The sequence below is a fragment of the Physeter macrocephalus genome, chromosome 5 (assembly GCF_002837175.3).
Source record: "Physeter macrocephalus isolate SW-GA chromosome 5, ASM283717v5, whole genome shotgun sequence".
NCBI lineage: Eukaryota > Metazoa > Chordata > Mammalia > Artiodactyla > Physeteridae > Physeter > Physeter macrocephalus.
Genome location: NC_041218.1, coordinates 9115396 through 9127430, shown reverse-complemented (window position 1 = coordinate 9127430; position 12035 = coordinate 9115396). Strand labels below are relative to the sequence as shown.

The following is a 12035-nucleotide window of genomic DNA, read 5'->3' as shown; positions in this document are numbered from 1 at the left end:
GTTGTAAGAGTGTGTGCCAAGTACCAGGTACTGTTCAGATCACTGGAAAGTAAGCATTAAACAAACTATCAAAAACTTTATTTCCGTAGAGCTTCCAATCGAGTGGGAGAGAAAAGCAACCAAACAATTGAATGAGTGAAAACACAACGTGTCAGGGGGCTCTAAATGCTATGAAGGAAAATAAAGCTGGAAGTGGATACAGAGAGTGAGGGCAGTGCAGTATTCGTGTAGCTGGGTGGACTAGGAAAGCTCATCTGCATTGTGAGAGATAACATTGAGCAGAGCCTGGGAGAGGTGAGGGATGAGGCTTGTGGTCACTGGAAGAGTAACAGCAAAGGCCAGGGCAGGAGCAGGTCTGTTGTTGCAGTTAGAAGGAAAGGGTGGCTGGACAGCAAAGCACAAGGATGCTGGAAGATGCGATCAGTGCAGGGACCCCTGTGGGCCATTGGAGGACGTTGCACTTCATTCCAAGTGACTGAGAACAGGAGCCAGGGGATATTTTGAGCGCAGGAGCCACCTTACCCACCTATATTTTAAAAACTGTCCCTTTGGCTACTGTGTACAGAAGGACTATAGCAAGGGAGGAAGCAGGAAGGCTATTCAGTCTTTCACAGCAATGATTGCGGATGGCTTCTTGGACCAGATGACCAGGTGACATGAGGTGGTAGGATTTGGGATATACCAGTCTGAGAAGACATGGACCTTGGTGCAGTCTCCCAGAGAGCGAGAGGCGACTGAAAAGAACCCCAAGAGTTGAGTCCTGGGCCCTTTAACATTTAGACATTAGGAAGGTGAGAACAATCCATCAAAGTGGAATGGGAGAGTCAGCAGTAGTAAGGGAGGAGGGAAAGAAAGTTAATGGCAGTGTAGAAGCCAAGCGAGGAGTAGAATTGAGGGAACACCTGGTTCCAGTGCAGTTGATTAGTCAAGTATGATGGGAACTGATTAATATTTTTAGACAGCAGTGTTTTTCGTGTTGGTGATTATCTGGTCTTCTCTTACTGACACCTCTTTCCTAATCTTTTAGTTTGGATATTATTCCCTCCTTCAGTCTCCATGTTTCTAACCCCGAATCCCTACAATGAATAAATAACTGAATATTTTTAGGAGTTGCCAGATTCCAAAGCTTGGGAAATAAACAACCACAATGTTATTCATGTAATCTTTTAGTTTGGATATTATTCCTCCTGGTCTTCCCTCCTTCAGTCTCCATGTTTCTAACCCCGAATCCCTACAATGAATAAATAACTGAATATTTTTAGGAGTTGCCAGATTCCAAAGCTTGGGAAATAAACAACCACAATGTTATTCATGATTCTGAGATAGCAGGCCTGTGTTGAGGCCCCTCAGAATAAAGCACTCTATCATAGTTATAACGCTTGAGGATCAGAAGGTGGTTTAAACTGTGCCTGTGGTTTATTAGAATTATCATAGTTGAGTTACTGAAATTCCAATCATTTGCTAGATAGATTTTAAATTTTGTACTATATTCAATGATTATTTTAACAAATGATTTTAACAAATGATTTTATCCAATGAATATTTAAAGATCTTTATTGAATCTCTCTCTCTTGTCTTTTCAGAAAAATGTGATGAGCCACTTGTGTCTGGACTCCCCCATGTAGCTTTCAGCAGCTCATCCTCTATGTCTGGGAGCTATTCTCCTGGCTATGCCAAGATCAACAAGCGAGGGGGTAAGGAGACTTTTATTTCATTTGTCGACAAATGTATTAAAGGAGAACATGTTATATTTACAACTGCATTTCTAAAGTATATTTTATTGTACAACAGCTATTAGCTGGCATCCAAAATCATTCTCCCTGCTTTTGTTAACAGAGACATAGACACTTACTATAAACCTCTTTTGTAGCCACTATTGTGGAGTGATATAGAAAAACATGGGCTAGAAATAAGAGATGGTAAATTAAAGAGGAAGGATTTTTGCAGTTGCATATGATAATGAATTCAAAATGACATAAAAATTCTGAGTTAAGGAAAGTCTTGTTAATCAGAAAATCATTTAGAAAGAAGTTAAAAAAGAATTGGTTCCAAATACGTGTACCATGCACGAAAAAGAATACTTTGTATTAACTGCTTTTTTTCCCTTTTTATTAATATACACACTTAGTTTCTACTGAAAATGCAGGATGCAAAAATATGACCACTTGCAGTTTCTCCCCCAGCACACAGAATTTAGCTTTGTTACTAAATCCATGTAAAAATTTGTGTACATTTGCAGCTAAAATTTGACTTTTGGACTTTAAAGACATGGTATTAATTAGTAAGTGATGATTTCAAAGTAGACAGCAGTTGATAGAGAATAAAAGAAGATGATTTAGAACAGAAACTTAAAACTCTTTTGCTTCAAAGGAATGCTGATATAAATATCAATGAACGACAGCTTGGAAAGAAACAATTTTTCTTGGATAAATATGTATCAACTAACAAAGACCATAATTTTTTTTCAATAAAACAGGAAATACTAAGCTTAAACCACAACCAATTCAGGAAAAAAATGTGAAAAAATAAAGAAGGAAGGAAAAAGAGGGAGGGGAAAAAATATAAACAAAGGTGAAAAAAAAGAGAACGGGGGAAAGCCCAAAAGGGGAAGAAAAAAGAAGAGGGGAAGAAAGAAAAAAATATCAGAAAAGAGAGAAAAAAATATCAGAGAGATTCAGAAAGACCAAAAGATAGAAGAAAACATGTAAGGAAAAAGAATAATATATACAGAAATTCACACAAGTGTGAAGATACATTAATCAGTAAAAAAAAAAAAAAAAAAAAAAAACAAACTTGGTGAAAGAGATATACAGACAGAAGTAGAGGAAATAAATTTTAAATATATATACAGCTTTGATTTAAAAGTAGTATTCATCAGCTGCTTTATTTTTGTCAGTGAGCTCTTCATTTTTAAATTGAGGTATAATTGACATAACAATATATTAGTTTCAGGTGTACAATGTAACGATTTCATATGTGTATACATGTATGTATTGCAAAATGATCACCACAGTAAGTCTAGTTAACATCTGTCACTGTACACAGTTACAAACTTTTTTTCTTACAATGAGGATTTTAAGATCTAGTCTCTTAGTAACTTTCAAATATGTAGTTCATTATTGTAAACTGTAGTCACCCTACTGCATATTACATCCTCATGATTTATTTATTTTATAACTGGAAATTTGTACCTTTTGACCCCCTTCATTCATTTCATTTAACCCCTCCCAACCCCACCCCCGCCTCTGGGAACCACCAGTCTGTTCTCTGTATCTGCGTAGTTACGCTCATTTCATCATGTGATATTCATAAGGCTATGGACATGAGAGACCTGGTGAGTAACTATAAGTTTTTCAAAAATTTTCCTTAAATATGTCAAAGTAATGAAAATTTTAAAGTATTCCTTTTCCATAAAAGTCACTAAAACCAAACCAAAAAAAAAAAAAGAATATAGATAGAAAAACATGAAACAAAGAACTTCCCATACCCAAAATCATAATTATGATGCAGGCCAGCCTAACACTAATAAATGTGAAACAAAATATAAAAGGGAAAAGAAATAATACATAGATCACCAGATGTCAAGGGGATGTGATATTCCCTAAAGGAAGTGTCATGATATTGAGAGATCGAAAACAACTTTAATGAAAGGAAGCAGTCTCAAGATATTTCTTTAGAAAGTTCTGTGCGAAAATACGACTGATGAATTTTATACCCAGTGAATTTGAGCAAGTCATGTCAAGCGTACAACCTCTTCGGGAATACAAATGAAACAATCCAACCAACAGTGAGATGAGTGAAGAAAATAAAGAAAGAAAGAAACCATGGTCCAATGATGGATACTGAGCAGTGAATTCATTTAAATATAATTGTGACTAGATAATTTAGGAATTACAGTTGTAGAACAGAGTATAAATGTTACAGATGCAAGAAGGTAAAAATACCAAACTATGGGATTAGATATGTGCTTTTCCCCCTGCCCCCAACTTTTCAGAACAGGAGGCCACTAGATGCATAACTTTAAGTGCAGATTTATTTTGTTTTTGTTTTTTTAGGAATTACTATATTTTATGAAGAAACATCAACAGTTTTTTTGTTGTTCTTATTCTAGTAAAGTTATGTTAAAATATTTTTTCATTTTAGAAGAGTACAAGTTGTCACTTTGAATTATTTAGAGCTATTTATCTATTTATCTACTCGTATATGTAGAGTGAGGTATCTGAAATTAAACTTCTAAAATGTTAACTTTCTTTAAACCTGCAGGATGGGATTTGGGGAATGTTTTCACTTTCTTTATAATAAATTTCTTTATAGTTTATAGAATGTATACATCTATACCTATACATATATGTACATAGAGGTACAAATACAATGCATTTCCAATAAGAAAGTTGTTTTGAAGGCAAATGATTATAAAACACAATTTATGGTTTCTTAGTTGTTTGACTGGAAGCTTATTTGACTTTTGATACAATTGTATCTTTTGATACAGTTGTATCTTTGACTATTGATACAATGCATTATCACGTGTTAGGGTAAAAACCTGATGTTGTAGTTCATTGGGAAAAAGCATTGTCTGTGCTATAGTTATAGATTTATGCTTGCCTATGGTCCATTTTATCAATATTTGTTATGTGGGAAGGTTTAGTTACTTATTTTTTCACTCCCAAAGACCCCTTTTGCTTCTCAGTGGTGTACGTGCATAGTTGCCTATAACTTCCTCACCCAGCCCACCCCACACTGTCTGCCTGTTTGGGACTGTCACACAAATGGCCACGTCTCCACTCCTCACACTGCCCTGCCTCTGCGTGTACATACAAGGCACCCATGCACAGGGCTAGCTTAACCCTGGTTGAGGTTAGTAACCTCAGTATGGGTCAAGGTAGCCAGCATCAGAGAGGAGGGTTATTTCCTCTACAAGAAAAAAACAAAAAGAACTCCACATATGGTTATTTCAATTAAAAAAAAAAGCTGAAGCTTTTTATTCTGTTATAAAGTTTATATGCAAATGCCCTTGGAAGAGGAGCCATGTTGACTGAGATTCATGCTAAGGTATAAATGGCTAATGACCAGCATTGAGTGAGAATTGTTTTGTTTTGTTTTTAGTGCAGCACAAAATTACATATCTTAAAAATAAATATATACCTTAAATTATAGATCATAAAAATAAAGCAGATAATTCTAAAGGGAGAAGAAAATAAGGTATATGTCAGGGAAGAAAGAAATGCTAGTGATATATTTTTTTACTTGATTATTGGCAAGAATCATCTGATACATACACCACATAACCATCTGAAAGCAGGAAGATATTATACTGCCAGAGAAGGATAAAAGAATCTAACTTCCTAATTATACAAATACAGAAAAGAACAAATTCAGTTGAGTATTATGTTGATAAACATTGCTTCAAGTTTTTATCATTTATTTAAATGATATTCTTCAAATACATTTTGGAGCAATAGATTTATGAATACATAGAAAAGCAAAATATAAATGCAAATATACATTCAGACAACAGATTGACACACATTTATAGAATGGAGTTTAGCTTTTGGGTCCCTGCAGTACAAATCCATCTGCTACAACCTTGATGTCAGGGACCAGAACATGACAAAACGGGGAGGAAATGTGATGTTTAAATGAAAAAATCCACTTGTAATTCTATCAAGTCTTTTGGAGCCTACTGCTTTAAGGGTTTTTGTTTTTGTTTTCATTTTTGTTTGTTTTAAACCAGTACCTACCTCCTGTGATCTGTGTTCTGAATTTATCTTCCCATTCTTAATGCATTGGAGCTTTCCCAGTCTTGTGTCATTCTGAGTCAATAGCAATTAGATGGATTACTTTTTCCAAAGGGTAGCACAGATATTAACCCTTTGAGAGTTTAGTGGAAGGTATCCACCACCTGACATTTACATAGTATTTTACAGATTATAAAATGCTTTCATACATGTTCTAAGTGTCCCTTAATCGTCACAACAACCTTGATAGATAGAATAAGTTAGAGATGCCAATCATTTCTCCTGCCAAACTTTCAACTTTCTACTCCACGTGCCTTTTGTAGAAGTCATCCTCTCTCTACTGCCCCAAAGGGACAGTCATTCTACCACATGGTCCTCTCCTCCCCCCACTAGCCACAGGTGATGAGAGAGAACCCACGATCTCAACTGATGCCATCAGAATCTCTGTTTCATTTATGCAACATAAACTTAGGAACCAAGAGGACTTACTGGGTAAAGCACGATAGGCCGCATGTAAATAAGACAGAGAGGAGTGAAGCAACTGCTGGAGAAGAAGTGAAGGCTTGAAGCCACATACGACCATGTAAAGGATGGACAAAGTCTCTGGTCTCATTCCTATTCTGCTGCCTGTGTGCCATCACCTCTGGCTGTACTTCTGCTTGAGCTTGTGAAACTTACCTTTCTAATTCTAATAATCACCTCCTCTGGCCTGAGCTAATTTTAGTAAATCTGTCTTCCTATTTACCAAAGAATTCCTGATTTAAAAACGTGAAGCATTATCAGTGCTGCATTTGCATTAACCCAAAGATAGAACCTACAAAGAGATGGAAAGTTTGAGTCAAGTTTCTTTCACCCTCTTGCCACTTACTTTTACTTAGTAGATACTTCACTGCTTGCTTCTCCTCAGACTTTTTGTTTTTAGGTTTGCTTCTTGGATAATTCCTCCTGTTTTAGGAACCTGTTGTCTTCTCTCTTAAACCCAGGGCAGAGACTTGTAGTGGTGTTGTTTTGTACTTTTGTATCCTTTGTTTCCTCCAGCAGGGAGAACAGATTACATTTGTAGGTCATAGAAGTGATGATCACTTCTGGGAGGAATACATATATAAGAGACATCTGGAAAGGCTGCTGGAGCAGGTCACTTAATGTCCACACTTGTATCTTAAAAAGAACTGCAGTCCTTTCCTTCCCTTAAAATATACCACTGAAGTTAATCATTGCTACCATGCCTTGATGCCTAGGCTTGGTCCAGTCATTGCTTTAGTCATTTTTCTTCTTCCTGTTGGCCAAGAGGGAGCTTTAGTAATTAGCATAATGCCAACCTCTTCTCCAGTTCACACTTATACACTTACATATGTTGGACCACCTCTTGCACCTCCTAGGTGGCTCAGCAAGTCGTCATGCCTCACTCTGCTCTTCAGAGATCTGTTCCTGCTACTCCTGGAAAGCAAAATTTTCTTTCCTCTATTGCAGTGTCAGTTCTCTTGTCCCTTAGTTACATTTGTAATGCCCCTCCTTTTCTTCTTTCTATTCTTTCTCCTCTTTCTGCCTTAAATAGTGAAAGGATCTATCACAACTAATTAAAGCCAGAACATAGCGTAGCTGATACACTATGAACTGGGAAGGCAATTACAATGCTTCCTTGAGAACTTTGTCTTTCTTTGTGCCATTAATGCTTCCTGCTGATGCTCTTCTGATCTCTCCAGTCCCTGATCCATTCCTCTGTTTTCCATTGCCCAGGCCTGGCCATCAGTATCTGCCAGATCAGGTAGTGTCTTTAACCTTTATTAGGAAGCTCCTCCCTCAGACTATAACATCAAGGCTTAAATTATGAAATAGACTAAAGTTCCCAATCAGTGAGCTTCTGTCCCTTTTGGCAACTTCCATTCCACTATTTCCCTTCTTTTCCTTCTCTAGCCTCTACCACTTATTCCCGTATTTCTCTTAATCCACTCACTGGTAATGCATTGTTACTTTAGTATGAATTCATTGGTCAAAGTGTTACATTTGCCTTTTAAGAGCAAATCCTTAGGAGCAGAAAAATCCAGAGAACTGTTTTTCTAATATAGCATTTCAGAATATTTGACATTCCTATTTGGACTGGTTATACCTCTTCATCTTCGAATTACTCTCCTGCTGATTTTGCCACCTCTCATGCAGTGCTAAGCAGTGGAAAGAGAATGACTGTATCCATGCATAATTAGGTTCCAATATGGAATCAACCAAGGATGAGGATGGTATTAGTCAATTATTTTGACTTTCTGCATCTCAGCTTCCTGATTTCTATGGTTATGGTTATATGATTTATCATCCAAACCAGGCACTTTTGAGAGTGACAGTGTTATTAATAATTACACCAGGGTAATCCTGCAGGTATGGTACCCCTGTTTATATTCTGAAATGGAATTGATTGTACAATTTCACAGAGCTATTGTGAAGGTTAAATGAAATAATCTACACAGACTGTATTGCATTTAAATATTAGTCTCTTTCTCATCAATTACTCTCAACTTCTAAAACAACACCACAGATATTAATATTTTAAAACATGGATTGAATGAAATATTCTTCTCAACACAAAAGCAATGCCTCCCTAAAAATTGATAGCTAGAATTTGTATATTTTCCAATGTGTTTTTCCTCTATCATCATGTAAGATAAAAATGATGTCATAATTATCGAAAGATCAATAAAATAACATTTAAACATTTTTCATGATATTTTACATAAATTTTGGACTGCTATTTACTTGAATGTGTCCCTAGTCTTTCACTTCAAACTCCTTTCAATTCAAATGAATTTTTGTTACTGATTTTCAAATGTTATTTTGTTCTTCTTATGATAATGATGTCATTTGAATTAGATCTTATAGAATCCAATCTAATATACATTTATTAATTTTATGATACTCAGAAAAGCCAAAAAGAATTGTTCCGGACTTTAGGGAGAATAAAAACTACCATTTTTCCCTTCATCTATTTCAATTTTGACTATTTTTAAAAATGTATTTTAAATGATTTCTTCCAAAGCTATCAGTAGGTCTTCATATTCACCTTTACAATTGAATGAGAGTTGCCATCTAACTAACATTCTAAGTTTTAATTTATTTAGTTTTTAATTTTAATTCTCAAATGTAAATCAAAATTCTGGCGTCACCAGGAGCTTTACAAAATGAAATGTGCAATACAGGATACATTTGTATCATTGATACTTGTTAAAAAATGTTAGAATGCTGGAAGCATATTTACTGGGGAATAACTCACAAGTTTGTTTAGATGTGCCTTTTTAATTTGCAAATAATACTACTATGTTTCTGCTTGGCATCAAATTTTAAAATGTTGGAATTTTAATACCTTCTTTTGTGTTCCCCATGGAAATCTATGCTGGGTTTTGTAGCATTTCCCATAGAGCACTGTTTCTCAAGGTGTGTGATGTGAATACAAGCTATGAACACAGACAACGCATATGTACACAACGTTTCCACAGTTAAATCAGCCAGGCAAATATTGTTTGGTGGTCCTCTCTAGGGGAACCAAAGAGAACCTCTTTATCGTGGAACATCTTTAGAGCCAGTAGAACACACTTTCACTTTGAAAGAAGCTCTTATAAAATCTAGCCAAGCATTCTGCACATCAGTGGTTTTAAACAGGGTTTGTTTAATATGCTTACAAGTACAGTTGTGTCCAATGAGTTCACTACTGTGTTTCTAAGAATTGAGCCTCTTTGATAATAATATGACGGATGATGATTTTTGGTTTAGCAGATAGGTTTAATTGGAGAAAGGGAGTTTTTAGATTTGGGGCATTTGAAGTGAAGAAATTTTGGTTAATTATTTTAAGGAAGTTGCTATCTTGCCATGTTCATAGCAAATATTTGCCACCGACAAAATCATAAGCTAGATGAGGATCAATGCCGTTATATTAACCCCTGCTACCATCTTTGAAACGGCTCTGGGATGTTAATTTTCTAACACTCTCTGTATATCACAGTATTAATAGCTGATTGTCTAAAATGAAATGTGAATAATCAATTGAGATAATACGCTTTGTAATTTTGCTTTACACACATTATTGAAAACCATGCTGTTTGGTACTTGCCTTATAACGTTTAGGACATATGGGGTGCGAAATCTTGACATCTGAACGAGCAAAGAAATATATCTAAATAATTATTCATTTTGAGAAGATATACTGATTAAATATATCTTTGGGGATATGCTGCTATGGAGTTGGAGGAAATAGATTTCCCTTCTACCCTTGGAGAGATCTTGGGTTACTTCCTCCCTTTGTTTAATGTCCCTAGTTATGTCACTTCTGTAATGAGAAACTTGGACGAGATGATCCCTAGGACCTTGTCATCTCTGAACACCCTCACCGTGTAGCCAAGATCAAATTCCCTGGTCTTGAACTTAATGAGCCACTACAGATTCTCATAGTCTGGACTATTTCGTCCTCTGGGCACAGAGATACTTCCGACTAAACAACTTTGAAAGTAGCTAAGATGTCTGGGAGAAAACATTTATGAAATAAAGTTTTTACAAGTTGAATTTTTCTTTCTAAACCATTCCAGACTATATGCCAAAGGTATGCTTAGAGATTAAATGTTTAATTATTCCTTTGCTATTTGCTAATTTTATTCAAAGAGAGGCTTTAATATTTTCCACATTTCTGCCAAGAAGGTGGAGAATGTCTGTGAATGATTTGTACCATATCAGAAATGTTCATCTTAAAAATAGAATTCTTCACACAATCTCAAAGCACTTTAACACAGTACTATGGACATGTTCAACTCTCAAAGAAAATTTTTCTGAACAAATGAACAAATGTACTGCATCATATTTATTGCATAGATTTCTATCCACTTTAAACGTCAGAGGCTTATTGCTTCTCTGTTGAGATGATTTGTTAAATCAGAAGTGGGTATTTGCTAACATTTTTCTATTTCAAAAAAAATTATTTCACAAGTTATTTCATCACTGTTGTAGCCAACTGGAGTCCCAGACAGAGAGTAAGTGACCATAGCAAACATTATTAGCATCATTTCTAAATAAACAATTTTAAATATCAGTTTTTTAGAATGTACATGCAGAACAACTGAGAAATGTTCCCATTGGTATCTTCCAACGTTTTCGAAATTGTGGAACAGGTACTATCAGCGTAATGCTGTTGATTTGGTAAAGCATGCCCTTCTTATTTCAGGATATTTCTTTTACAGATGAGGCTTTCAGTTTTAGGTGCTGCATCCACCTGGTAACAGGTGCCTTTGGGTGACAGTCCGTGTTCTATCTGTCCTTGTGTTTGGCCCATAAAGAATACACTCTGTGTCCTATTTGCAACACTGTAGCCTCTGGGAAGAAACAAAGGCCAGAAATGGGCTCGGCATGTATACAAGTTGCTGTGTGGGGAACTCACATCAACTGATCATAGGAAGGTTACTGCCCAGTGAGGGACACTGCACAAGACCCATGCATTCAACAAGGTTAGGGCACAAACAACCACACATGTGAAAAATATACTTCAAACCCTATAATTACCTTCCTTCTACACCAGACGAGTGACTCTTCATCATTTTTCAATATCTGCTCTCCTATGATTAGAGAAAGTTCCATGCTTTTTGCCTATTTGCCTCTTCTCCCTTATTTCCTTCAATAAGAGGAAAAACAGGCCAAATTATTTCCAAGACAATTGGGAGGATTTAATCTAGTAATGGCTCTATTAGCAACCTGATTAGGTCATACTCATCAGAATGAATAGACCCTTGCCTTAATACCTTTAGCAAATTAATGACTTTTTCCTCGCGTTTTTCTTCGGGAAGAATAAAACAATTAGAACTGCCCTCTCTTTTATACTCATGCCTTGCAAAACTAATTCTAAAAATATTGTCACTAATAACGGCAAAGCAGTCCAGCTTCTGTTAGCATACTGCCCTTCCTGTACTCTGCAAATGAGCCATCCGGATCTGCATTGTTCACTCATCCCCTTGCTTTAAAACCGAGATGTATGTTTGACATGAATATTGCTGACAATAAACCATGACATTTAAGACATTCTACTTTCGTTGTTCTTGCCTCTTTAACATTAAAATGTAAACACAAATTGTAGAAAGCTTTATTCCTCTGGTTTTTACCGCAAGGTCACTTTTACTTTTTCTTAGCTATTTTTATTTTCTTAGCAATGTAAGGAATTCGAGTTGTATGTTTTTATTTTGCTTTGTTTTGTCCCTCCGTAGCTTCTGGAATTTACTTCCTATCTGTTTTCCACTTTAAAATCGGTGGGCAACGCTATTTTATTCCAGTTAGAGG

At 35.9% G+C, this 12035-nt stretch overlaps 1 protein-coding gene across 1 annotated transcript in view; it reads left to right on the top strand.

Moving 5' to 3' along the window:
* Nucleotides 1-696: 696 nt before the first annotated feature.
* CNTNAP2 (contactin associated protein 2) overlaps nucleotides 697-12035 on the top strand; it is a 1485958-nt gene continuing 1474619 nt past the window's right edge. Inside the window, exons 1-2 of the mRNA XM_055084701.1 lie at nucleotides 697-730; nucleotides 1584-1694. Coding sequence (XP_054940676.1) covers nucleotides 697-730; nucleotides 1584-1694 — 145 coding nt within the window. The remainder of the gene's footprint in view (nucleotides 731-1583; nucleotides 1695-12035) is intronic.